At 45.3% G+C, this 24,741-nt stretch overlaps 2 protein-coding genes across 2 annotated transcripts in view; both read right to left on the bottom strand.

Moving 5' to 3' along the window:
• Positions 1-873: 873 nt before the first annotated feature.
• On the bottom strand, positions 874-14,138 carry LOC101744979 (uncharacterized). The gene is made up of 3 exons (XM_004924314.5): positions 14,118-14,138; positions 13,001-13,102; positions 874-1,368 (listed from the first exon to the last, which is right to left on the bottom strand). Exons 1-3 carry the CDS (start codon positions 14,136-14,138, stop codon positions 874-876), a joined length of 618 nt encoding a protein of 205 aa, XP_004924371.1.
• Positions 14,139-18,793: 4,655 nt separating this feature from the next.
• The window catches only part of LOC101745127 (cleavage and polyadenylation specificity factor subunit 1), a 32,990-nt gene continuing 27,042 nt past the window's right edge, over positions 18,794-24,741 (bottom strand). The window contains exons 25-29 of the mRNA XM_038021176.2: positions 23,783-23,897; positions 22,867-22,989; positions 21,859-21,988; positions 20,556-20,664; positions 18,794-19,531 (exon numbers count right to left, since the gene is read on the bottom strand). Of these exons, the coding sequence (XP_037877104.1) occupies positions 19,451-19,531; positions 20,556-20,664; positions 21,859-21,988; positions 22,867-22,989; positions 23,783-23,897 (558 nt within the window). The 3' untranslated portion in view covers positions 18,794-19,450. The remainder of the gene's footprint in view (positions 19,532-20,555; positions 20,665-21,858; positions 21,989-22,866; positions 22,990-23,782; positions 23,898-24,741) is intronic.

Consider the following 24,741-nt stretch of genomic DNA (forward strand, 5'->3'; position numbering starts at 1 on the left):
CAAGGACGAATGATAAGTCCTCGTAATTGTAATTACGTGATTGAAATTGGCAAATGATAGGTACTCTATACTCTAATGTCTTTAAGCGCAATACAGATCACAAATTAACAAGATTTTATAGTTTATTGTAGAGGAAAAGTTAACTTTAATAAACATAATATTTACAAAGAGAATGGACGCCTGTAGAAGACAATACTATTTTTTAAGCATAGTGACATCTAGCGGATAAGTTGAGAACTACGTGGGATTTAAGCAAAACATTTCGCTTACCATTTAACGAAGCAAATCGGCAGGTCAACCTCAAAATTAATTTGTGTGCAACTTATTTGTATTAACTTAGAGGAAAACCAACACAACTATGAAATTAACTTTAAAAAATAAACTACATTCAATAAATTTCATAGATGAAAATTGTTGACCCAAAAGATATTTCAATATATTTTTGAACAAGGAATTTAATGTAGCAATTTTATTATTAAATCGAAAAATAAAATAAAAAAACACAAATCAACATCAAGTCTTTATAAAACTTAGAAACTAAATAACAACAATATTATTTACATAACAAACAACAACAAATAACAACAACGTTCGCACATCAACTATTTTACCTCTCGCTCTCTCGCACCCAACATTTAACATTGTGTTTTTGACATTTTGACGACAACGAAAATAAACGATGTATGGTCAAAGTTATGGAACAGAAAATCGATTTTAGTTGTAAATACTAAAACGTAATGAGTTTAACCCGATATAATCGTATTTATTGAAACAAGTTGTAAAATAAAATACCAAATATTTATCACACGATAATTGTGTGCCAGTAAAATTTAAAATGGCGGGAACTCAAACAGGAAAAAATTACAAATTTATTTAAATCTTATGTGATCCTTTCTTGGTATGAATTATAGTCTCATAAACGGGTACCTTAAAAGGATAAGGCTTGGGTACGGGTACAATGATGTGCTTGACCACCTCGAACGGTACCTCTTTGATTTTGGGTACGTGAACCACTTTTTCGACAGGGTACGGTACGGATTTCTCAACAGGTATCGATACCTCTTTTATAATGGGTATGACCACCGCTTTCGGTACGGGTATCTGGATGGGTACCGAATGGGGTACGGGTATAATAACGGGATGGTGTACCTTAAACTCTACGTTTTTCGGTATCGGTACGACAACTTCTTTGTAATGCTTTATCGGTTCAGGGTTCTCTTCTTCCACGTGTTGGTGGACGGGGTAAGAGTGCGTCTGGATGTGGTGTCCTCCGTAATTGTGTCCATCTTGTCCACCGAAGTCTTGGATTCCATCGTGACCTTCTTGGGTGCCGAAATCAAAGCCCCCCGAATAGTCGCTGGCTTGGAGCTGTAGACGAAAAAAATATTTAAGTCAGCGCGAAATCCAGTCCCGCGAAAGCAAAATGTCTCTGTGATATTGGAAGGTAAAAAAACTTAAAATTTTTCAGAATAATCACGTTTTAAACACATCTGGCCTTACTATAAATAGCATCATTGTATTAGTGTTTCTTAGGTAATTATTTATTTCTTAATGCACAGAAGTACAATGGCGGACTTAATGCCTGAGGCATTCTTTACCAGTCAACCAAGGGTGATGTAGAGAATCCTGTGGTAGGTGCATAACTTAATGTGAAAATAACCAAACTGTAATAATACTTCATACATATACAAACATATACACAGTATATATATTCACATAAATAACGTACACAATATTATATCATGATAATTTTAATTTTTTATGTAAATTGCTTAAAATTTTTTTATGTGTAAACAAGCAAAATTAAAAATTACTATAGTTATATGGATGTATATATATGTATGTATGCGTTGGTATATATTCCAATCGATAGGTACATCGCGTTTAATTTGTTTCGTAAAGTGATTCTTGTTCACTTGAAAATTTGTCTGAAAAAGATAGCTCTTAGCGATAAGACGACTAATTGTACTTTTTTATTGCTTTTATGTATTGCTTTTTTATTTATTTTGTGTACAATAAAGCATACTCTCTCTGTCTCTCTCTAAAATTTAAAAAAGTAGGTCCAGGTAGATGAACTCAGCTCCGGTGGCGGGTAAAAAGGCGGTGCGATGGTAAAAAGGAGATGATCATATTCTTATCGGACCGCGACGGAGCAACGCTTACTGGTGATAGGACCTCTTGTGAATCCGTGCGGGTAGGTACCACCACCCTACCTATTTCTACCGTGAAGCAGTAATGCGTTTCGGTTTTAAAGGTGTGGCAGCCGTTGTAACTATACTGAGACCTTAGAACTCATATCTCAAGGTGGGTGGCGCATTTACGTCGTAGATGTCTATGGGCTCCAGTAACCTCTTAAAACCAGGTGGGCTGTGAGCTCGTCCAGCTACCTAAGCAATTAAAAAAATAAAATTCAAAAAAAACATGTCTTGTCAGATCCCCCGGATTCACTCTCGGTGCTTTTAGGACCCTCAAGCACCGGTCACCGTCCTCGTCGAAATCGCCGATTACGACGTGCGAAGTAACCCTAATAGACATAACCCTTTCGAGTTTCTCGTCCGATCTTCTCAGTGGGTGGCGATTCCGATCCGGTGGTAGATTCTGTGAAGCACTGCTCTTGCTAGGGTTAGTACTTTTTTTTTTTTTTTTTTTTTTTTTTTTTTTTTTTTTTTTTTTTTTTTTCTACAGGAGAAAATCGCCGGATCCCCACCCGCGCGGCAGGTGGGGTATGTGGGAGTTGAACCTCACTAAAAACTCCTGCCGCTCACAACCGGCGCCCTACCTCGGACCGGGCCGGAGCCCAGTCGGGGCTATTGAAACGGCGGGACAGGGTTGACGCAGAGCACATTACATCCATCCCACCGTCCCACGGACGCCGGACCGGTGGCCGCCAGCGAAACGACCACCGGTTCCCTCGTTCAGCGGGCCGAGAGCCCGCTTTGATGGCGCCGCGTTACACCTTCCCCCAGAGCGGTCGGGGGAACGCGGTCTACCATCACCCGGCTTCCTATTGCGGGTGAGCGTGCATAGCACGCCACCCCTCGTCTGGGTCCCTCCCCGCACAAAACGGGTGGGACCCCTAGCTCTTAGGGGGCCAGGTCACGGATACGACCCCGGTCCCGACCCCCTGCTCGGCGGCGGCGGGTTTCTGCGTAGTGAGGAGAGCTTTCCCTCACTCGCCCCGCCGCCTCCTTCTGCGAGATGGTGCACTCGCAGAAGTCGAGCATAGCCTTCCATGACTCATCGCTGCCAAGCATCGACGCCACGACGCCAGGCAGCGACAAGTCAGGTCCTATCTTTGCGACCAGGACACGGCGCTGCACCTCCCAAGCGGGGCAGACAGCGAGCGTATGCTCCGCCGTGTCCAGGTCGTGTCCACAATGGTGACACCTCGTCGTCGGCTCAGCCCCTATCCGGCGCAGGTACTTCCCGAAGCATCCGTGCCCGGTCAGCACCTGCACCAGACGAAAGGTGAGACGTCCCTCGCCACGATTCACCCAGTCATCAAAGACCGGGTAAACCGCCTCGACGGTCCGTAGCCCCCACGTGGGGTTGGCCAATCGCCTCGACCACGACTCGAGCACGGACCGCCGAGAATGGGCCTTCCGCGCCCGCAGCTCACTCTCGGGGACACGCGCCACGCCCCGAGCACGAAGCTCGCTGCGCCACCGATAGTCGGCAGCGAGCGACTCCGCCTCCAGCTCCCATGGCGGCGTCCCCGCCAAAACACACGCCGCCTCGAAGGAGACGGTGCGATATCCGCGGATGACCCTGATGGCAACGGTGCGCTGCGGCCGGCGCAAGAACCGAGCCATAGTGGCCCGGTTGCGCGGCTCAGCCCACACAGGTGCACCGTACAAGGCCATCGATCGCACCACCCCCGCGTAGAGACGGCGCACAACCTGATCCGGTCCCCCAATATTCGGGAGCAGCCGGCTCAAAGAACCGGCCGTCCCCATCAATCGGGGGACCAGCTCCGCAAAGTGAGCACGAAAGGCCCACCGGCTGTCCAACACGAGGCCGAGGTACTTCAACTGCACCCCGACCCCTATCCGGACGCCTCCAACCACGATGTGGGTGTCAACGGGTGGCGCCCTCCGCGGCCCGTGAAACCACAGAGCCTCGGATTTATTGAGCGCCACGTCGAGACCCAGCCTCCTTATCCTTCCGACGACGAGGGCCACTCCCGCTGTGGCGAGACGGGCAGACTCCCTAAAATCATCCCCCCGGGCCACGACCAACGTGTCGTCCGCGTAACAAATAACGCGGAGGCCCGGGAGGAGGGTGCCCCTCAGCACCCAGTCGTACCCGATATTCCACAAGAGGGGGCCGAGAACCGACCCCTGCGGAACACCACGCACGACCGGAAAACGATGAAGGGTCCCACCGTACCCGGTACATACGACCGACCTGGCCCCCAAATAGGACCCAACCAGCCGGCGGAGGTAGAGGGGCACTCCATGCCTCTCCAGTGCCCCCCCTATCACGGTCCAGGGCAGAGTGTTAAATGCGTTGGCGATGTCAAGAGACACCGCCAGCGCCACCCCACCCCGAGAAACGGCCTCGTCCGAGAGGGACCGCACGCGAAGAATTGCATCCACGGTCGAACGGCCCTCCCGGAAGCCGTACTGCTCCGCCGACAGGTCAGGCCCCACCCCGACCAGGTGCCGAACGATGCGGGCAGCCAGAATACGTTCCAGCAATTTTCCCGCCTCGTCCAGCAGCACGATAGGACGATACCCGGCGGCTGTATCCACCGGGCGCCCCTCCTTCCTCAACAACACAAGTCTACCCGTCCGCCAGAGCGACGGAAACCGTCCCGACTCCAAGCAGCCATTATATAGCTCAAGGAGCCGGTCCCCCAGGGCACCGAGGGCCAAGGCCAATACCCGGCCGTGGACTCCGTCCGGGCCGGGGGCCGTGTCTCTCGCAGTCATCTTGACAACGGCCACCCGGAGCTCTGCCTCGGTAATACGAGGCACCTCAGCAGGAGCTTGGCCGTCGACGGTGTCAGACGGCCCGCCCATAGCGGGAGGGACAAAACCCTCCCGCTCCTGCGGGAACAACGCCGAAACGATGTCCCGCAGCTGCTGGGGCTGGAGACGCTCAGTCATAGAGGGGGCCCACGGGCGCAACTTGCCGCGTACCAATTTGTATGGGCTCCCCCACGGATCCGCTTCGAGCGCCTCCAAGAGTCTCTCCATGTTCTGCTCCTTGGCCCGCCTGATGGCCAGCCGCAGGGCGTCCTTCGCAGCGCGATATTCGCGGTGCAGCCGAGCTTCCTCCTCCGCGAACGCGACGGGCTCGTCGCGCCGCAGGCGGCGGCGACGGCGGTGTCTAGTGCACCGGCGGCTCGCCCGAATGGAGACCGCACGCAGTCTTGCAATTTCGGGCGACCACCAGGGCGACTGTCGCCGTCCAGAGTGCCGAGAGCCGACCCGGGGCATCGAGGCATCACATATGCGGTGCATCGCGCCCCGGAACCATTCGGCCTCGGTTTCCACATCGACAGGTTGTGGGCGCTTGGGCGCCCACGCCGCCACCATAGAGGCCTCCACCAGGAGCTCCCTGTTCAGGAGCTTCAGTGCCCACCTAGGGAATGACCGGGATGCACTCTGCGGGGGGTCAACCCCGCGGGCACCTGCAGCCGGCGTCGGCGCAGGGGCAGAAAGATCGTACCGGATATACCGGTGATCGGACAACGATTCCGCCCCCACCACCACTCTCCAGCCGAGGATGCGCCGTGCGACGGGCGAGCTCGCGAACGTCAAGTCCACGATAGACTCGCCCGTCCACCGCACGCAAGTCGCGATCGAGCCCCTATTAACGATACAGAGACCGACCGCGACCGCCCACTCCTCCAGCAGCCTACCACGAGCGTCCGTGAATGGGGAACCCCAAGCGACAGACTTCGCATTGAAGTCCCCCGCCAGTATCACTGAACGGGGAGCGAGGTGACGAGCGATCACCTCTAGCCCGTCCAGGAACCGCTCGAACTCGACGGTAGGCCGATTCGGAGAAAAGTACACCCCGATCACGACGATATTTTCTAACTGTACCGCGACGATCCCGGGGCCCCTGGTCACCATCGCCAGGGGGGGGACCATCGCGGTTCTTCTGATATGTATGGCCGCCAAGCCATCAACGTCCCCAAACCAACAGTCATCCGCTGGGGGAACGAAGTATGGCTCGGCGACCACAGCCACGTCAATTGACCACTCCGCCATGGTCTGGAGCAACATGTCCTGAGCCCCAGCGGAGTGGTTCAAGTTTCCCTGCAGGAAGCGATAGGTGTGATCCATTAAGACTGAACCACATCCATCGCTCCCTCCCCTACTCCATTGCCCCCGCTATCGGGCGCGAACGCCTCAGCGGGGGACAAAGTGCCGGCCGGTGCTCCCCCGGCCAACCGCTTCTTTTGACGCCGCTTAGCTTGGCGGCGCCGATTTCGTTCAGCATTCTTGCTGGCCGGAGGGCAGGCCTTGCCCCCGGCCCGGTGGTCAGCCTTGCGCCCGGCCGCCGCACATAATAAGCAGTGCGGCGCAGCCGAGCACACGGCCGCCTTGTGTCCCGGCTGACCACAGCGAAAGCACAATCCGCTGCGGTCAACGGCACTCGCGCATTTAGCAAGGCAGTGCCCAGTGCTGAAGCATCTGAGGCACCGCCAGGCGCGTGGTTCGAGAAGGCGCACGCGGGCCGCTATCCAGCCCACGCGCAACCTGCCCGGTTCCCCCGACGGTCTCCCGGGCGGAGGAGCAGCCAAGGAGGTGGCCGCCTCTACCGGGCAACGCACCCAAACAGAGCCAGCCCCGGTATAACCGAGGCGCAGCTCGCCTACGGTTATATTCTCCAGGGCGCAGTTGCCCCGGGCGGCAATAGCCGCCGCCACCTCATCCTTAGTGGTGCAGTCGTCCAGGCCGGTCACTCTCAATTCAGCCATTTTGACCGGCCTGTGCACTCGAACCTCCTCCTCAGGCAGAACCGTACGGAGCTTCGCCGCCAGACGCTCCGCGATGCCGGAACTATCGGCACCGGGACACTCTAGTAGTTTGGCCCCATTGGCCGTCAGCCTACAGCGGAGGCCCTCCCCCGCCCCGATCTCGTCCAGATCAATAGCCGCGCACGCCCGGGAGACTACATCTCCGTATGACACGCCCTTGGCCTCGGCGGCCGGCAGCAGCGTTAAGACCACTGCCGCCGACCGCGGCGCGCGCGTCGACTTCTTCTTCGTCTTCTTTTTCTTGGCGGCCACAGGCGCTCGACCCTGTTGGGGAGCAGCCTGAGACGCCGCAGTGGCCGGTGCTCCACCCACTTGGGGAGCTGTCGGTACGGCCCTCTTGGCACCCCGCCGGGCCACCACATTCCACCCCTCGTCCATGTTAGACGGGGGCGGGGGCAGCGGACGGGGTTGAGGCGCTTGCGATGTGCACTTCGCGTTAGCGCCGCCCCCCCGCTTGGCTCTGTCTCGCCCCGGGCCCGCCCTAGTGGCTGGAGCCTGTACGGGGGTGGAGCGGGTCACTGCAGCACCCGACACCGCGGCATGTGTAGACGCAGGCCGTTCAGCGTCACCAGCGACAATACGTTTCGCTTCGAGAGCCGCCAGCCCGCCACCCAGCCTTTCCATTACAGCCTGGACGGTGCGATCGATAATCTCGTCCAGGCTGTAGCAATTCGGTTCCGGCAGGCCCAAGATCCGTGGCCCCGCGGATCCCTGCTGCCGCTCGACGGCCGTCGCCTCCCTAGACCGCGGCGACGGGAGACGCGAACGCCGCTGTACCGCCCGCGATGGTGGCAGCACGGGCCACGGGTCGCCAGCCGCCGCTGAGGGACAGGGACCCCGAGGGACCCCGGAGACCAGCGGCGACACCGCCGGCACAGATGCCGGAGGAGTCCGCGACCCAGCGGCACGTGGCAACGCGGGCGACGACCTCGTCGCGGCTACCCGCTTGGTAGCAGCAACCTTGCCATCGGGCCGCTGCTGCGCCTGTAGCTGTGCTCGGAGCCTCGAATTCTCCGCCATCAGCTGCACCACCTGGTCATTGGCGGAAGCAACCGAAGGCAGAACCTTCGAGACTCGCGAGACGACTTCCCGCAGCCTGCGGCCAGCAGCTTTGGTTTTGGCACTGGTCGCCGCATACGACTTGACGGTCTTCATGGCCCTGCCTATGACCAAGGCAGGGTCCCGAAGACCGCCCTCCTCCTCTTCCGTCGTCCGCCCGTCCAGCGAGGCGACAGACATCGACGCCGATGACGGCGCCGGTGACGGTTCGCCCTTCCCCCGAGCGGGTCTCCCTTTAGGGGGCGGCATCTCCTCCGCGGCAGAGGCCGAATCGGAGACTACCACCACTTTCTCCGGTGGGGCATCCGTGTCAGAGGACGACGTTTGCCCCCCCTCCCCTTCGCGGGAAGAAACTCCCCTTGATTTTCTCTTCCGCCTAACTTTCCCTTTCGGGCCAGCCGCCTCGCAGTCGCTGACGAGCGCAGAGCGCGTCGAGCCAGCGCTGGCACACCTCGGTTCGACGGGTTTTCCGCTGCCCGTCGCACAGCCCCCTTCATCGTGGCATGCTTTGCCCCCCCCAGAATACGTGGGGCAGCATGCTCCCACCGAAGTGGAAGCACGGAGGGATTCTCCACCTAGAGTGGTACCCTCCTGGGGTAATGTTTTTTGTAAGTTTGCCATCATTCATTTCGTTCCTTTGTTATTTAACCAGGGGTCGGTCCCCTGGGACGGCCCTCACGACTGGACACCCTCCAGCCACTCATCCCATCACCGGGCACGTCACAGGCTTAGGATTAGGGCATTTTTTATAGAGGTTTGCATCCTCGCGGCCCCTACTAGGCAGCGGCCCCCGCCCCCCACCAAGTGGGGATTACGGTATGGGACAACCCTTGGGACTAGACTCCCTCCAGCCATTCATCCCATCGTCAGGTGTCAAAAACTTGGGATTGGGGCATTTTTTATAGAGGTTCGCATCCTCACGGCTCCTGCTAGGCAGCAGCCCCCGTCCCCTACTCGGTAGGGATTGCGGTGTGCTTCTTCGAAGCCACGCCGGTAAACCGGTACCCTCCTTTGGGGGGCCTTCCCCTGTAGCCGCCAAGAGGCAGCCGGGGACATGGCAACCAGCGACCGGAAGGGAGTGCCCTCCGGTTCACTTCTCATCCACGTGGGGTCTACCATTACTGACAGACCCACACGTCTGACCACGGTGTGGCCACGCCGGCGTACCGGTACCCTCCTCTGGAGGGCCTTCCCCTTTAGCAGCCAAAAAGCTGCCGGGGACATGGCCTAGCATTCAAGACGGCTCCAGAAGGGAGCCATCTCCCGCTTCACGCACCCTTTGTCCAGCAAAGGTGGGAAAACGGGAACACGGTGTGCAGTCCTCTTTGTTCACGGCACCCCTGTGCAGACAACGCTGCTCCACGGTATCGGGGTGCACGCTTAAGCCCCACCGCCGCGACAAGGCGAGACCACGTTCGGTGGGGTAGGGTTAGTACTAGCAAATTTTCTCAAGTTGAGCCCGTGAGCTCACCTACCCGTCCGCGAGTAGCTGGAATAGCCTCTTAGGATAACAACGAATAAGTAGAGGAAAAAAGATCGGATCATCTCGACAAATTCCTTAGAGCGTTCCCCATGGAACATACGGTACAAAATACAGAGAGAGCTTTCTCTACGTAAGCCTTGAAGTACCTAACCTCTTTATAAACTACTAGCGCTCCGCTCCGGCTCCGCTCGGGTCTTTAACAAAAATTTCAACGATATTTGACGTTGTTTTATTTTTTAAAATAAAAGAACACTTATTGCGGCATAACTATAATAGTTAGGCATATGCTGTCGTGACACTTTTTGTAATTAATGTGTTCTACAAAGTCGTGGTACATTATTTTATTCTATCATAAATAGTTTTCGCAGGGTACGCGATGTAAAGAGTATTTTAGGTAATTTTTTTACACCTTGGGTTACATTATTGGAGTTTTAGTAAGAATCCCTAATTTTTTTCAAAAATTATTATAGCCTATGTCACTCGGGAATAGTGTAGCTTCCAAACAGTGAAATAATTTTTCAAATCGGTTCAGTAGTTTCAGAGCCTATTCAATACAAACAGACAAACAAATCTTTCCTCTTTATAATATTAGTATAGATAAAGGAGGATTGTTTCAGCATAACTATTTAAGTCGCGTTAGTATCTAGAACACAGAACCAACGAATCCATTCTTACCGAGCTCAAGACTCCAATGCGCCTCAGCACTACATGCGCACGGAGGAGTTTCGAGTTCTTTGGACATATCGCCAGAAAGAGAGGTGACAATCTGGAGAAGCTGCTGGTGACAGGCAAGGTATGCGGGAGAAGGCACAGAGGCAGAAATCCAATGCGCTGGTCGGACCAAATACGCTCCACTCTCAATACCTCAGTCCACGTTGCTATCCACACAGCCGAGGACAGGCAGGAATGGCGCAAGATGATGCAGGAGAAAGTGATTAGAGGAGGCCACGACCCTCAGCACTGAGGATTATCGACGCAAGGAGGAGAGAGGAGAGTATCTAGATATCTTCTGACGCACGCGTCTTGACAAGACCGAGTTGCGTAACAACAAAACTACCGTGAAAAGTTTTCGGTAAAATTGAATGAATTACAAAAACGAATGTGACTTTTACTAGACTAGTTGGATAAGAGTTACGAAGGAGCGATCCGTTAAAGCGATCGGTCTAGAAGCAAACCGATTATTAAAATTATTACGAACGGTATGAAATGGTTCTGTATGTAAAAAAATGTTTTTTTAAGTGAAACTTCTTTAGAATCGTTGTGATTTCAAACTCGATGAAACGAAACGAAAAAATAAGTCCACAGAGACACAAACACATAAATGTATAGGATTCAGCCGACGAGAGAATGAGATAGAAACACATTAGAAGCGAAATTAAAATATCAATTCAAAGAGGGCGCTACCTCATACTTTATAAGATGATTTACAATTATTTACTGATTACAAAATTTTACATACACTTAGATATTTAGGATAATTATATTTTAATTTTTGAAGTTTTCACTTCTACCACGCGTGAATTGCTCACATGTTTTTTTTCAGTGTCTTGTGATTGTGTTTTGTTTTTTTAAGAATCAGAAACTTAAACAGTGGTAGTTTATTGTGACAAATCCGTCAATTTGGGTCACTAATGGATATGTTTCTTATTAAGGTATGCGATCAAACACGGGTTTAATGCATTGTTGTTTTTACGTATTAATTGATCAATAAGGGTGATCCAAATAGGCATTGTACCTATTTCGGCTGCAAAGCTATCACACCTTCACACACGCATACACGCTGCTTTTAATTTACGTAATAACTCATTTTCACTATGCTTGGCGAATAAATGATTTCTTTTTTTCTTTCTTTCGGATTTGAAGAGTCATTATACAATTGAGAATTGGAAATCATGTCTCATCTAACAATTCTACCGCGTTTGGTAATTTTCTGAAACAATAAATTACCTACTAGTAAAAAAACATCTTTTTATAGCTTATGTGGGTGGGCGAGCTCACTGCTTACCTAGTGTTAAGTGGTTACCGGAGCCCATAGACATCTACAATGTAAATGCGACGACGCACCTTGAGATATGAGTTCTAAGGTCTCTATAATTACAACGGCTGCCCCACCCTTCAAATCGAAACGCATTACTGCTTCACGGAAGAAATTACGTATCATTAAAGAACAATAAATTACGTACTTGTAAATAAGGTTTTTATTTTAGTAAAATCAACCATACTGAACCCTGATAGAACAAAAAGAAGCGTCTCGAATGAACGGGTAACCTCAAAAGATCGGTTAGGCAACGAAATAGAACGGACACAATCAGAATGTCTGCTTGTTTTGTCGCTTTTTTAATAAACGAAGCCAACGCTATAAGAGATGTTTTTATTATTTTTTAGTTACGTTACTCGTCGTGGCTGCACGCAAATTGACCGGCTCATTAGTAGTGGGAATGCGTATTTTGAAGTGACCTATTGGATCCCATCAATCGCTTATTTATCGATCACTCAGGTAAGCACTTCCTGTGTTAGTCTTATTGGACTGTTAGTCCGTATTGAAGGAAGAGACAATCCTTTTACAGTACAGTGGAGGATTTTACCGCATATAGAGGATGGCGGCATTCGGCTTGTGTTGTCTATGGGATCCAATAGCAGTTTAATATCAGGTGCGTTCACGACCTTGCCTATGCGATCATGCATTTTCCCATAGACACAGCCCACTGAGTTTCTCGCCGGATCTTCTCAGTGGGTCGCGTTTCCGATCCGGTGGTAGATTCTGCGAAGCACTGCTCTTGCTAGGGTCAGTGTTAGCAACACTCCGGTTTGAGCCCCGTGAGCTCACCTACACACATTAGGGTGAAGCTGAAATAGCCTCTCAAAGCTATCAGCATAGGTAGGACAAAAAAAAGGCCAAAGTGTACTTTATTCTAATTACGAAGAGACAGATGTTATTGTATGTGTGAATTAATTGTATAATAATTTAGATTGATTGTGTATTTTTTAAATGATGTTAACGATCATGAACAAAAAAATATTATTATTTATATAGATTATGCAAAGCGCGAAGAGTTACGTTCTAAAGTGTCAAAAGGGACTTCGTAATTGTAATAGAGTATAGAGTAAGCATCTTTCTCATCCATTCCCTCTAGTTCTGCTGTGAAGCAGGTGATTTGGTGTGGCCTGATAAAGTGTTTGTTGGGTGGCGGTGTACACGCGAATATCTATGGGCTCTCGTGGTCGCTTAGCATTGGGTGTGCCGTGGGCTCGATCACGCGTCTAAACAAGTGAAAAAATAGCATCTAGTATAAAATCCGGGCTAGCGGATAGAAATCCAAAACCCTTTGAATACTAAAGATGACGGGTCTCCCACTGACGACATCATCAAACGCGCCTCAGACAAATTCCCTAAGTCAAATTTAGATGTACAATTAAAAAAAAATTAAGAGTGCCAGAAATTAAAAATAAATAAAATCTACCTGCAAATCATGTTGTTGCATTTCTTGCATGTTGGTATTGATGTAAGGATTCCATTGGTTCTGTTGCGCCAGAGCCGTAGCCAGCAACGCGGCCAGTGTTGCCTGTAAATAAATAAAATATATATCTCCCTTGTCTATTACGGATGACACAAATAAAACTTCCACGCACTGTTTTTAAATGTGTCAACATAATGTTGCTAACTTGGCGCAATGCTTATTTTCTTTCCTCATAAATTCATAGTGCTTACAGAGCATAAAAGAGCATAAATAATATTGGCTTTAGATCCGATGTGCTTAAGGACGCTGGGCTCCCAAAACTTAACAGCAATAGAATGGAATGCATAAATGTCACATCATTAAATATAACACATAAACTACTGCTCATCTTGATAGAGACACGAGAAGCATTAGATTTCAAAAAAAAAAAGAATCATCGAAATATGTACACAGAAAACAAACAAACACACTGATACACACACACACACACACACACACACACACAAGTAAAAATACAGGCGAATTAACAACAATCTCGTCTATTGTAGTCGTATAAAAAAGAGCCTATAAGGTTATATACTGAAAATCGAATTAAGCATTACTGTTTTTATTATTAACAAAGAATTTATATTTATAAAAACCAATATACATCTTTAAATTAATACGCGAATCAAAATCGTTGTACGCCTTTTTACGAAAATTGCGCTGACGGAGGATTATGAAATTTCCCATACTTATAAGGAATATAGAGCAGGAATGAAGAATGCTAATTTTTTTTTAATTATGCATAAAAATACATAAAATCAATTAGAAAAACATTACACACACTACTATGTATTTGAAACACACACACTCACGCATATATACTATATTATTTATTGTTAAAGTCTGTGGTCAAATTGAGAATAGATTAATGTTGTTCTTATTTAATATTATTTGTCTATAGTATAAAGTCTTAATAGTGTTATTGTATGATTTTAGAACAATAATTATAATAGAAATGTGACCATAAAACCATAATAATGTTCAAAACTTATTATTTAAATTAATTATTGTTGAATTTTTACCACCGGGCGACCACTAATTTTATATTATTAATTTTATCGATCAAATGACTCACATATAAAATAACGTTACACATTTCGATGCGACTGTCGGAAAGCGCGGGAAACTGTGACGACGCTCTCAAGCCGCAACTGTTTTTATACTCAAAAGACAGGACATTGAATTCGGAACAAATTCGCGGTTAGTTTTAGGGTTAAATGAGAATTCGTGAAAACTTATATTATTTTATTTAAGCTGAAGAAAATGGATTGGAATATTGTTTTCGTAGACGCAATTAAATAAAATTTTACGGGTTATTAATTGACTGACCGCGAGTCGTTCATTGCAAAAGTAATTTTAAATTTATTCAAATTAAATACCAATTTCAATGAGTGAATATAACTTTAAAACTCCCCATTTTATAACAATATTTATTTATTGCTTAAACTGATAAACGAATTCACGGTCCATCTGGTGTTAAGTGGTTACCGGAGCCCATAGACATCAACAATGCCGTCATCCACCTTGAGACATGAGCTACCCCATACTTTTCAATCCAAATGGTATGATGTATTTACCACTACGGTCAATGGGTGTCGTCCGATCTGAAGCCAGTCTCATTATAACATGTTTTTTTTTATTGCCCGTGTAGGCAGACGAGCATACGGCCCACCTAATGGTGAGTGGTTACCGTCGCCCATGGACTTCAGCAATGCCGGGGCAGAGCCAAGCCGCTGCCTACGAATATAATATGCTGTTATAATAATGCGCTGCTCTTGAAGTGAGTGTCGGTATTCAAGTTGTGGCATTTATGGATGTGGCGGCTAGCCATCAAAGTACACAACATATATGACAGATGCCTGAATCTCACTTACAACAATTTTTTAGGCAAGCATGCATATACAAATTCCAACAACATTCGGACCGTCTATCTACCGAGCAATATTACACGCTCGGTGGAAGATCCTCCCTATGTCGTAATCCCCAAATGGCCTTTGTTGAATATCTAGCCGGAAGCCGGAGGCACGTGAGCTCATCAATGCTCCACCGTAATGCTCAACTCTTCAAACCTCAATTCGATAACGCGTGCCTGTGCATTTTGATGTGATTGAGCAGAGACTTGACTTGATTGCATGGCTAGCGTAAAGTATGAGGATTCCAGGTGGATCACTGGCGCTCAGCTAGAAACACAAAGGTCTGAAGTCTCGTTTGAAGAGGGATATGTCATAGCGCTCGAGAAAAGCCATAGACATACTATTGTAGCGCCCAAGACGTTCGGTAAGCCAGCTTTTCTCTCTCAATGTTATTAGCGGTGGGTAGACAAAAAAAATAAAAAAAAAACAGTAGCGCCAAATAAATAAATGGCGCGGCTGTATTAAATGTGTTCTTATAATCTCAAAGATTTCCACAGAGCGTCCTTCTTTGGACACATCACAGACTTCGAGTCAGAGATTCATATGTACAGAACCACACAAACAAACGAGGTTCCTATCACAAACTTTTTCATTTTTTTCGCTCCACATTACACAACCAAATAAACGAGAACCGTGTCCACGCATAGATAGTTAGATAACCGATATCATTTTACTTTGGATTGTTATATCACAATTCGCGAAGGAAAAAAAAGCGTTTAGAATCTATGTATTTGTTTTTAATTTATTTTTTACACTTTATTTACGCCTTTAAAGTGCATATTACGAAACGTCACACTGCATTATTACTTAATATCATTTAATTACTTAGAATGTTAAAGTAATTACCTACTTTTGTGTTTGGCACTTATCATACCTATTTGCGTTACTAAGGGGAATGACTTTTCTGAATGAATTCCCCCAACGAAGGATTATTTTTTTCTAACATGGCTCCTCAATCTGGTGGTGTTTACTGGTGTTAGGACCTCTTGTGAGTCCGCACGGGTAGGTACCACCGCCCCGCCTATTTCTGCTGTGAAGCTGTAATGCGCTTCGGTTTGAAGGTTGGGGCAGCCGTTGTAACTATACTGAGACCTTAGAACTTATATCTCAAAGTGGGTGGCGCATTTACGTTGTAGATGTCTATGGGCTCCAGTAACCACTTAACACCAGACTGTGAGCTCGTCCATGCACCTAAGCAATAAAAATAAAAAATCTGTTCTTACTGCTATGGAGAGACCAAGCTACGATTACTGTCGTGTCTATCGGAGAGCCCCAGTTTCTGTCCGAATTGTACAGCAGCCAGTAGGAGAATCCTCTGGTAAAGCTATTGCATATTGCAATATGACGTGTATGTAGGTATGTGTGATGTCGGGCGACGCTCCTGCGAAGTTATTCATTCGCCTACCGCCAGCTAAGCAAGGTGTGCAATAAATGCCTAATATTATGTCATCAGTATTTTATTGAAGAACCCAACCAATTGTTACTAAATACATCATTATGCAGTTCGCTTGTCGACCTTAGATGTTATTTCATATTTAACAAAAAAAATATGAAAATATTTCATTATCACTAAATAAATATGTATATCTAATATTTTCTTCGGTCTCCGCGCTTCGTGGACCATAGACCTGTACTTCAGTGTCGTGGACATAATACAAAGGTACTTTTAAGGTATCGTGTTTTTACATATACCTACGAGTGTTTGATATAGGTAGTTCTTAAAATAAAATATTTATAATAGGTACATTTATTTCGATAAAATTTTCATAGTCGCAGAACACTTTGTGCTGACTAGGTTCTACTGTTTCCCTGTATATTACTCGATTTTTACAACTAACATTATCTTGAGGCACTCTTATACTAAATAAATAATTGACACAATTATCGAGAAATTATTGCTAGCTCTTTACATCTCTTTACTCTTTACACGCAGAGAGCAATAAGAAACTGAAAATATTATTAAATCTAGTTATATTTGTTGAAAAATTGTTAACAGATTGTAGCATTAACAAAAACAAACAATGTACCAATTCATTCAGAATTTAAACCTTACTTAATGTATATGTAAAAATAACCTTAACACATTTTCGTCAGTACAGATTACATCATAATTGACTAAGAGCAATCACGGTGCATACAGAAATGATTGTATTAGATAACATAACGTAACTTTAATAAGACTGCAACTTTTACCGGAACATTTTGTATTGTAGCAGTCTAACATAGAAGCAGAGAAATATAGAAAAATGCCTAATTGATTAATTTTTTTGGCGGTAAAAAATTAATAGCATAGTCTGTGCACAGGTGACAACATTTCAACAAAATCTATCTTCGATCGATGGTCGATGCCATGACTACTGTGCTTTTTTAAATAAAATAAAAAGGGTATATTTAAAATTACTGATTTCTGAGTATCTTACGAAAATCTCACACAGGTTTTTCGCGCTTTTAGCAATAAATAAGCACGCGTTTTTCAAAAGTCAGTATTTTTTAAATTAGTAACAATAAAACATGGTAAACTCTAACTTATTTTTAATTTCATAATACGCGTTGAAGTAGTATTAATACTCTTTACGTTTTAAATGTTACAGGCAGTCACTGTCATATTTTTGTTTTAAAATATATACGGCAGTGTCATGCGAATCACACATCTTTCCTTTTTATTATCAAGCCAATCAAAATTAAAGCTTATCATCACCTTAACACGTACCAAGTTTGTAATCTGTAAGAAAATATATTAATCGTAGCCACCATCTTGTCTAGGTTATTATATAACGAATTATATAATAAATGTGCGTGTCAAAACCTTTTGCCCTGACGACTCACAACTAGGCGTTCCTTGAATATATCTAAAATCAACAGAGCCTGCAACATTTGATACTTAACGATCGCCTTTGTTGTAGACAAAATCGCTCCATTCACGATCAAAGATATTAAAGACATTACATATTTCCGCAGCAATGAAAAAAAAACCGTAACCAGGCGTAATTATTATCGAAGACAATGTCCATTGTTCTGGTGATTGCGAATTTCTGATTTAACCTTAATCTATAAGGATCTGTTTGGTTTATTTAGAAAATTGCTTTACGACCTTTTGGTTTTTATATCCTTCGTCCGGAATATACTATTTTTATTTCTCTTTCAAATATGTAAAATTGGAAGTATATCTGTTCTGTGTAATTTAGAATTATAGACATTCTTAAATTACCTTTTTTTTTGTTACTACACCCCAGACAAGAGTTTAATTTTCGATGGTACTATATTTTATCATATATACATATAAATAAAATTAGAGTGTCTGTTTGTAATATTGAAAGAACCGCCTTTTGCAACATGCATATGAATATACATATACATACACCAAAATAACATTTTTGTCTGTCTGTTTGTTCCGGTTAATCTCTGGAACGGCTGAACCGATTTTGACGAGACTTTCACTGATAGGTAGCTGATGATATAAGGAGTAAGCCTGTTTAGGTTAACCCCTTGGTCAAAATCATGTTCAAAGACTCCGTTACATACTAACATAGATACTATTACTGGTGGTAGGACCTCTTGAGTTCGCGCGGGTAGGTACCACCATCCTGCTTATTTCTGCCGTGAAGCAGTAATGCGTTTCGGTTTAAAGGGTGGGGGCAGCCATTGTAACTATACCTGAGACCTTAGGACTTATGTCTCAAGGTGGGTGGCGCATTTACGTTGTAGATGTCTATGGGCTCCAGTAACCACTTAACACCAGGTGGACTGTGAGCTCTTCCACCCATCTAAGCAATAAAAAAAAAACTAACGTACGTATGAAGCTAATAAAAACGTATTCAAAATAATAAAACAACAAGACTTATTTTAATCAGGTTTATTCTTAAACAAATTATTTACAAAATTTAAACGCAACACAATTTCTTATTTAAATTAGCACAATCTGGTTGTATGTGTTAACTCTTATCTTTTGTCCAATTGACAGGGCAAAAGGAATATAGCCCATACAGCCAATTTTAACTATGCAAATATTAAAACTATATTTGGACCCTTTCACTTCGCAATATCGCAGGGTTGTTAAAACAAAAAAATGTAATCAAAAAATCCTCTAAAGGCCTCTAAAATAGCGTTCAAAAAGTAATGTGTGTAATAAAATCAAACACGTACTTTTATTGCGCAATTACTGGAAATAAGACGTATTGTGCTTTCAACTATCAACTGGATCTCGTAAAAGACGCACAAGCACACAGAACGCCAAACAAACAAACAAACACATTCGTTTTAAAATACTACAAACTATATACATTTTTCGATCCAAACATCAGGCCTTTCTAGATGACTCATTGGTCGACACGAACAGAGATGAGCATCCTTTTTTTTTTTTTTATTGTCCTTGTAGGCAGACGAGCTTACGGCCCAACCGATGGTGAGTGGTTACTGTTGCCCATGGACATCAGCAATGTTAGGAACAGAACCAAGCCGCTGCCTAAATTAAAACATATACATATATATTAAGAAACTAAAAATGCGCGGTCAGTCTGTCTATCTCGTACAAGTCCGACATTATCTCCTCGACTTTTGTACCGATTTTCTTTGCGATCTGTAAACAAATCAAGTCGTTACGCCTCTATATATAAATAATGAATAAAATAACAATTTTACTGGTGGTAGGACCTCTTGTGAGTCCGCGCGGGTAGGTACCACCACCCTGCCTATTTCTGCCGTGAAGCAGTAATGCGTTTCGGTTTGAAGGGTGGGGCAGTCGTTGTAACTATACTGAGACCTTAGAACTTATAACTCAAGGTGGGTGGCGCATTTGCGTCGTAGATGTCTATGGGCTCCAGTAACCACTTAACACCAGGTGGGCTGTGAGCTCGTCCACCCATCTAAACAACAAAAATAATAATAATAATACACTTTCAGTTTTATTTGTACGATCAAATCATCTGGCTTTGGTCGCGCCTTCGAGACATCTGTATTCATTTGGATGTGTAATTGAGATCATTGCTCGTGAGGTGTTAAGTGGTTTTCTAAGCACTACATGGCTGTCGCGTATTTTGAAACATAAGTCCAAGTCGTACTGACTATAGAATACCATATTTTAAATAGAGTTGGGGTAATGACGGTACCCACCGTTACGATTTCGACTAAAAAATAACATAAAATGATTAATCTCGATTTTTCGTGTGAGTGAACATTTGTTTTAGGTACATATACTTAGGTATAATTAGAAAAATATATATATATATGTCTACCCATCTGCCGGTAGCTTCTATGGGCTATTTTGGCTTCACTGCGAATTGGATTAAAAATTATTTTCTATTCTATTTTTTTTTTTGCCCTTGCAGGCAGACGAGCTTACGGCCCACCTGATGGTGAGTGGTTACCGTCGCCCATGGACTACAGCAATGCCAGGGGCAGAGCCAAGCCGCTGCCTACCGTTATTCTATTAAAAGACTAAAATTAAAAGAGAAATTAAAATATTTAAAGTACAAATTAAGATTTAAAGTTTCGTTATTACTTTACTAGTGAGAAGATCCGACGAGTGGCGTCAATCTGTAAACCACCGATACCTAACAATAATCTGAAAACCAGTTTAAATGTTAAGGGGGGGGTCATCTCACGTCGTGCTGGTCGGCGCGCGGCATGGCGGCGTACAGCGCCACCAGGTCCCCGTCCAGCACGCCCCGCGCCGCCCCGCCCCCCGCCGCGCGCCGCGACGCCTTGTACGTGCTGTACGGACACCCACGCGTTAATTTCATTACCTACCCCTACTTAATCTCTTTTATTACATCGTCTCAAAAAATTTCGTCTGTGTGTTGCATGTCGCGTGACGGTCGGCCGTAGGGATAAAGTGAAAGGCGCTCGTCAGAGCACTCTGAACGGACTCTTACACCCGTATCTTTAGTCGTTTACACGAGCCTAACTCGACTCGACTCAACCTCCAACGCGCGTTTTGGTATGATTAGTCGTAAAAATAAACTCCACTCAAACGTCCTTGGAAAATTTTCCTAACCGGAGTGAAGTAAGCGAACTGTCAAGTCAAGGTACGTCGCGACGTACCTTGAACGTTCCTCAAGGCTGGTTTTCTATCAATGTCCAAATAGTATGTGGACCGCAAATGGAAATATATGATATTGTTGTGCAATGGCCTAGATCTGTGCATGATTCCCGCATATTTTGATAATTTAATTTTGATAATATTTATTAATAAAGTAAATAGTTCGAAGTTAGACATTTGAAACTCTTTATTTTATTTACCTACATAATACACTTTCGGATTTACCGCACGCACACATATTTACGATTAACTCAGCAACCAAAACATCAAACAAGTTCATCTAGTGTCAAACAGACAGCGGCAGCTTGACTTTGACATTAAACAATGACCATAGACTACAGAACTCTATGGGTTTGATGCTAGCTTGATCAAATTTTCATCATTATTACCTCACTCGAGGACAGTTGAGGATATTGTAATGGTCGACTAAAAATACCAAACTCGAGTAAGTTTCGAGGGAATGCTCGAGCATCATCGGATGAGTTAAGAGTGGAGGACTATTTTACGAAACGTCTAAAGATACGGGCATTAGCTACCAGAGATTAAGTAAGGACTTTTTGGCGGCAACGCGAGTAGTGAAGTTGTGTGATTTGTTTTATTTTGTCTATTTACTGTCTCCTCAGGTTTAAATGTGAAATTCATTTTATTTCACTCCATATCATTTTTCATAAAAACAAGAATATAAATAAAAATAGGACATGACCTAAAGGTCTTAGTTACCAGGTCATAAAATCTCTAAAAAAAACAAAAAAACATATGTCTGTGGAACCCTGTTTGCCACCTCACATCAGCCACCTGTTCGTAACCACATCGACACACAGGTCATCGGACCTCATCAGGTCGCGGTCCGGCGCCGGAAGACATACCGAAAGGCCCTCGGGTTGAGGCCGGCTATGTGGCAGTAGTAGTTGTTCATGACGTTCTGCAACATCAGTAGGCGCCGGTACATCTTCTCCGTGACCGGCAGCACGTAGCCTATGGCGCCGTCCAGGGTCGCTGCACGAGTGACAAACTTCAAAATTAATTTTGCTTAGATGGGTGGACGAGCTCATTGTTAAGGTTGGCTCACTATAACGTTTTTTATGCTAACCAAATTTGTTCTAAAACGTTTTTACCATCGCACCGCCCGCCACCGGAGTAGAGTTCATCCATACTACCTGGAGCCACTGCGGTCATCCACAGTGCGTTTCCAGAGAAATTTTTTGCCACGTACCATCCGGCTATGGAATGAGCTCCCCTCCACGGTGTTTCCCGAGCGCTATGACATGTCCTTCTTCAAACGAGACTTATAGAGTCCTTAACGGTAGGCAGCGACTTGGCTCTGCCCTGGCATTGCTGAAGTCCATGGGCGACGGTAACCACTCACCATCAGGTGGGCCATACGCTCGTAAGTCTGGTAGAGCAATAAAAAAAAAATGTGAGCCGTCACGGGACGCCTGGCAGATGTGAAACATCGACATTATTTTGTAAAAGTAATATGCAGAAAAGAACAGATTGTGATAGGAACTAAATATGTCATAATGATAAAATAAAATATTACAAAAAAATTATTTGTTCTCAAGTAAAACACAGGTTATGTGTACTGTAGTAAACAACACTGTATACACTACGGAGTATACACTATAGGTATCCGAGCTCAATGTAGCGAGAGAGATGGCTTAACGCCGGATCGAGTGGGAGAGAATCGCACAGTCGATTGCGCATGGCGACGCGTCGCCACGGGATGTGTCGCCACGCCAGAAATCGGTTTTACGTGCGGCTATAGATGATTCACATCAAAAATTGTGAACTATTCCACGCGGACAAAGTTGCGAGCAAAAGCTAGTACTTTAATATAACAGGAACAGCTGGCATGTCCAGACCAATACACTCACTGAACATGCTGACGTGTCGCTTGTGCGAGTTGTCGGAGTCTGGCAGCGAGCGCACGTTGATGCGGAACATGGCGTGCACCTGCTGGCCCAGGTGGTAGTCGCTCTTGCGTATCAGCCGCTGGCCTGGAACAGTGCGCAGGTGACTCACATGACCCGTCTTCTCGCTCGCATTAATACTGTATTATCTCAAAACTTACTACTTTTACATACGAGTGTTTTAAAGGTTTAAGTAACATGTGATATGTTTAATATTAATCATCTTTGCATTTATATTTTATTTTTTACCAGGTACATTATCTGTCTTTTAAATTAACATAAAATTACGTATTAATTTTGTTAATAGTAGTCAAAATATAGGTAAACTAAAACAAAAAACTAAAACTAAACTACGCTCTTTCGACAGTATTTATGAGATGAGATAATGCTGGTGATACTAAATGATTCCGAATATTAACTCAATTTTGAATATTTTTGGAAATTGTACACTTTTAATGCGAAAAGACGATGTGATTCCCCGAATTTATAAAGGCTTAAACGACGAAAGGAAAAATCTTCCACCGAGCGGGTGATATTTGCTCGGTAGACCGACGGTCCGAATGTAGTTCTTTTTTTTTCTTACCTAAGCTGAGAGCCTTGAGAGGTATTTCAGCGTAATCTTAACTAATAGGTGTAGGTAGGGTAGGGTAGGGTAGGGTAGGTGCTTCGCAGAATCTATCACCGGATCGGAAACACGACCCACTGAGAAGATCCACCGAGAAATTCAGTGGGCTGTGTCTGAGGGTTAATTTACTCGTCGAGCCCTTCGTCGCAAGCGACGGGTTCGACGAGAACGGTGACCGAATTCACACAATTCGCTGCGACCACAGCGTTAGCTCTGCAAGCGGGCATCGAACCCGCGACCCTAGTGGATCCTTACCTCCGTAGCTCTCCCTGGCCTGCGGCTGGTACATGAACAGCGCGAAGTTCCCCTCGGCTTCGCTGACCAGGAAACCGAGATTCGTATTATCCACCATGAACTCCATATCGTATATCTGTAACGAAATATATTTAGTGGTGACGCTGTTGGGGGGAGGGGGGTGTACCACCACGCTTGTTGGAGCAATTATCCGGTTCAAAGGGTGGGGCGGCCGTCCTATTGTACAATTGAGACTTAGAGCTCATCGATGTGTGTATCGGTATTCACATGGTAATGTCTATGTCAGTAACATATCCGCGTCTAGGGGACACACGTGGTAAGTGAAAATGGACGGTACGTAGATGTTGGGAGCTGACCTTGGGTCCGAGGATATAATGTCCATGACCTACGTCAACAGACCAGCCGTGAGCTCATACGGAAATCGAAGCAGATCAAAGTATCACTATGCATGAAGATTTCCATGAAATCGACGCGACTATAAACTATGTTTTCCAAAATCCCAAAACTACATTAAACACTAATAGTATACTAGGTATGAGCGTTAGGATATTTAATAAACTACCAAAGAAATTAAGAGACCTAGAAAGAAAGAAAGAAAGAAAGAAAGAAAGAAAGAAAGAAAGAAAGAAAGAAAGAAAGAAATCATTTATTCGGTAAGCATAGTGAAAATGAGTTATTAAATAAGCTAAAAGCAGCGCGTATGCTTTGTCATTATTTGACATGCGAATTTTAGTGCAGTGCGAGATATTATAATATTCTATAATTTACCATTCATTCATCCATAACGATTTACATTTTAAGAAAAAACTAAAAGATAGTCTTATTAGTGAAGATTATTGTCACATAAATGATTTTCTTAGGGACTACATTGAAAATAAATGGATTTTTAATTATTAGTTCAATTATGTATGAATGAATGGTAAATTATATAATATTTTAATATCTTGCACTGCACTAAA

The sequence above is a fragment of the Bombyx mori genome, chromosome 28, assembly GCF_030269925.1.
Source record: "Bombyx mori chromosome 28, ASM3026992v2".
Lineage (NCBI taxonomy): Eukaryota > Metazoa > Arthropoda > Insecta > Lepidoptera > Bombycidae > Bombyx > Bombyx mori.